General features: G+C 36.8%; 1 protein-coding gene across 1 annotated transcript in view; it reads left to right on the forward strand.

Annotated features, from left to right (window-relative positions):
• Positions 1-1,274: 1,274 nt before the first annotated feature.
• rad50 (RAD50 homolog, double strand break repair protein) overlaps positions 1,275-3,713 on the forward strand; it is a gene marked incomplete in the record, with an annotated part of 26,959 nt that continues 24,520 nt past the window's right edge. The window contains 6 exon segments of the mRNA XM_014018991.1: positions 1,275-1,342; positions 1,996-2,133; positions 2,306-2,389; positions 2,677-2,828; positions 2,941-3,126; positions 3,260-3,464. Of these exon segments, the coding sequence (XP_013874445.1) occupies positions 2,005-2,133; positions 2,306-2,389; positions 2,677-2,828; positions 2,941-3,126; positions 3,260-3,464 (756 nt within the window).

The following is a 3,713-nucleotide window of genomic DNA, read 5'->3' on the forward strand; positions in this document are numbered from 1 at the left end:
TTGTGGACAACCCTGACCATCCTCTTCATCAGACTGTCATAGAAAGACAAAGTGTCTTCAGTCAGAGGCTTCTTCAACTTCGCTGTAATACAGACCGCAACAGAAGATCTTTCCTGCCCACAGCCATCAGCATCTACAATAATTCTTTAGTTAAATGAGTTACAGCAACACCTAATGTCCCTCTGGGATCAATAAAATATTTTTGAATTGAATTGAATTTCAAGCAGCACCATCTCCCAGTCTGATGATAAGAGTTGCCACAAAGAAGCTGCTGAGACTGGGTTGGATTTCGTCATTGCCATTCCATCAACAAGAACCTGACARATGCAGGATATCTTATCTGAACACTGCATTATCCTTTATTCAATGTCTTCTTCTGGCACACAGACCATCATCTGCCTTTTACACTGTCAAGTCAAAAACATAGAATGTTGACTGCACTGGCTCTAATTATATTCATCGCATTGTTATCAATAACTGAACAATTATGATTGTGCAAATATCATCTGTGTTTCCATTACAGGTGCTTTAGTGTGATTTGCCATGTTTGCCAAGCTTGCTWAAATATTGTCAAATCTTTTTTAAGAGTAATTGAATCGCAAAAAAAACAAAGGTGAAATGATTTAAGTCACTCAACACTAGGATCAAAAATGAGGTTGGTGCTTTTAGAATGAAAATGTGGATAAACAGTGAAACTATTAATGCTTGCTGCAGTGACAAAAATAAAAGCCATCTTCTGTTTTTCACCTATTAAAGTCAGATTAGATAACTATTTTTTTTGTCCTGAAAGACAGGAGTGGTCAACAGTTTCACAAGAACGGCCTTAGAAAAAGGCACTAAAATAAAATAAAAAAAGAATGATGAAAAAGCTGGGTATGTTGCAGTGTTTGAAAGCTCAAGTTTTTTATGAGTAAACACTGCCCTCTTGTGGTCAGTGTTTTAAAATATGTGAACTGATTAATTTGAATGATGTGTTTTTTTAAGTAGCATAGTCTGACTGATCTAATCAGACCAAACCTTTGCCAAAAAATGTAAACAATATTATTTTTTTATGTGCATAATATAGTAAATGAGGATAGGAAAGCATAATAAAAGCTTCCATTTTACTCCAGGAAAAAAAAACTCGTTTTAATCGTATTAATTCGTTAATTTTGTACTATGTTCTTAAAAATTACCTAAATAGATGTAATTCAAAGCTTGTGTATTTTTTATACTGAGTAAAGAGGTTTGGAGCAAAACGACGATGTTTATGTTTACTACCGGAAGTGCGTCACTACTTCCGTTCACATTCCCCGCGAAACTGTGTTTTCATTTTTGAGCAGAATTGTAGCTACTGACCGAGGTGAGTGGGGTAAAAAAAAGTGACCATATGTGACAGCAAACCGCTACATGTAGTAAAATAAGTTCTGTAATAACCTACAGTGACTCATTTCGTTGAATAGTGTTAAATTAAAGGAGTCGTCGCCACTTCGCGATGCTAGCTAATTCGTTGTTAGCTTACAAGTTTTTAAGCTTGTAGTTTTAAAGAGTGTTGAATAAAACGTCTTTATTACTCGTGAGTGCTGCAAAGAGAGCTATATTTACTAGATAAACCTTTAGCCAACATACAGTTGTGATGTAGGAGGAGGCGACTGTAGCAAAACTAGGAATACTCACTAATCTCCACTCATCACCTAACTATAGTATGAGGAAATATGTGTACTAGTAGTGGTACAGTGGTAATGTAAATAAAAGGCATTTGAAACAATAACACTTTTACTTAAGGTGATAAAGTTTGACAAGTTGCCAGATTTGCATTTCTAAGTATATTTCTAGCTGCACACTGAAACAGCAAAAAGAAATACAGCATTCTGCAGATTATCTGCAGATTATCTGATGCTACCAGTTCCATTTGATTCTTCATGTTCAGTATTTGTGGTTTGAAATGGCCTTTTGTTTTCAGAATAATCTACATTCAGATGTATTTGTTTCATAGTATCCTTAAATGTCTTCCAGAAAGCCAAAATGTCAAGGATAGATAAAATGAGCATCCTGGGGGTCAGGAGCTTCGGAATTGAGGACAAAGACAAACAAGTCATCTCTTTTCGGCCACCTTTAACTGTTCTGGTTGGACCCAACGGAGCAGGAAAAACGGTACGACAACAATACGATGAGTTTAACAGAAACATGACTACGAAGGAAGTTATCAATTTGTTGATGAAATGACTTATTGTTTCTTTTAATAGGCTTTTTTTAATGTGAAAACATCAAGTGCTAACCTGAATTGATTCTCTTTGTCCCCCATGCTTTTGTTTTATATTATCAGACAATTATTGAGTGCCTTAAATATGCTACATCAGGAGAACTTCCGCCTGGTTCTAAAGGAGGTGCTTTTGTTCATGATCCAAAGGTGAGTTATATAAGTATTTATTTTCCAAACACATTAAAATGTTTGGATTTGAGATAATCTGTGATTGGGTTTCACAAATTTCATACAGGTCATAACAAAATGCAGACAGGAAAAAAAAAACAACAACAAAATTGAAGCGTTTGTAATGAATTATTTAAGTTTGATGTTTGAGCTTTATAAAATTATTAATCTACTTGTARCTTGTGTTTTTTTTCTCAAAGGGACTTTACTATCCAGTCAGATGGTTCTATTGTTACTGAAGTTATTTATGCATTTTAATATTGCAGGATGCCCATGAGACAGATGTGCGAGCTCAGATTAAACTCCTCTTCACAGATGTCAATGGAGAAAAAGTCACCATTCAACGCTCCATGTCTTGCACTCAGAAAGCTAAAAACTACTCCTTCAAAAGCTTAGACCAGGTCATATCAAGATGGAAGTAAGAACCTCTCTTTTCTCTGCTAGTATATTATTCAACGTTAAAAGGAAATTTGGTTTCTATATTTCGTGGAATCTGGTTTTGCACATGACTTTCATTGTAATCGATCTAGAAATGGTGAAAYAGTGAGCTTACCTGCCAAGTGTGCCGAGGTGGACCAGGAGATGATTTCTGCATTGGGAGTATCCAAGCCTGTGCTGAATCATGTTATCTTCTGTCACCAAGAAGAGTCTAACTGGCCGCTAAGTGAGGGCAAAGCTCTCAAAGAAAAATTTGACTCCATATTTGCTGCAACAAAGTAAGTTCGACATATTTGTCTGTTTTATTGTAATTTAGTTTAGGTAACCATTAAAGCATCGGATTGCCTTTAATGAGTAAAAATAGCATCAGCCTATGCAGATGTTATACAGTCTTGTGTGTCTTTCTGTTAGGTATATCAAAGCTCTGGAGACGATGCGTCAGCTGCGCCTCAAAAAAGGTCAGACAGTCAAAGAGTGTCAGGTGGAGCTGCGTTATCTGAAGCTGAACAAAGAGAAGGCTCAGCAGATCAGAGACACTGTGGCCACCAAGGAGGCTCAACTGACGGCCTCCAAAGACAGCATCCAGCAGATTGAGAGCCAGATTGACCCACTTGAGGTGGGTTGATGGAGTGTTTTTGTGTTTGAGATTTTAGTAGATTGTGTCAAAAAGAAAAAACAAGTAGGTCCTCTGGATGGGTTCTTCTCTAGTGAAACCTTTCATCTCTCCTCCAAGAGACTTCTTCAGTCTGATGAGTTTCAGGTGAACTCAGCCTTATAAGCACTGCCTCCACATGGACAAACAGGTTAGTCACATGRAAAAGAGGGCCATCGCCTAACAATAGGCTTGATTAGCTCTATTTAGTCA

Source organism: Austrofundulus limnaeus, unplaced genomic scaffold (genome assembly GCF_001266775.1).
Source record: "Austrofundulus limnaeus strain Quisiro unplaced genomic scaffold, Austrofundulus_limnaeus-1.0 Scaffold207, whole genome shotgun sequence".
NCBI lineage: Eukaryota > Metazoa > Chordata > Actinopteri > Cyprinodontiformes > Rivulidae > Austrofundulus > Austrofundulus limnaeus.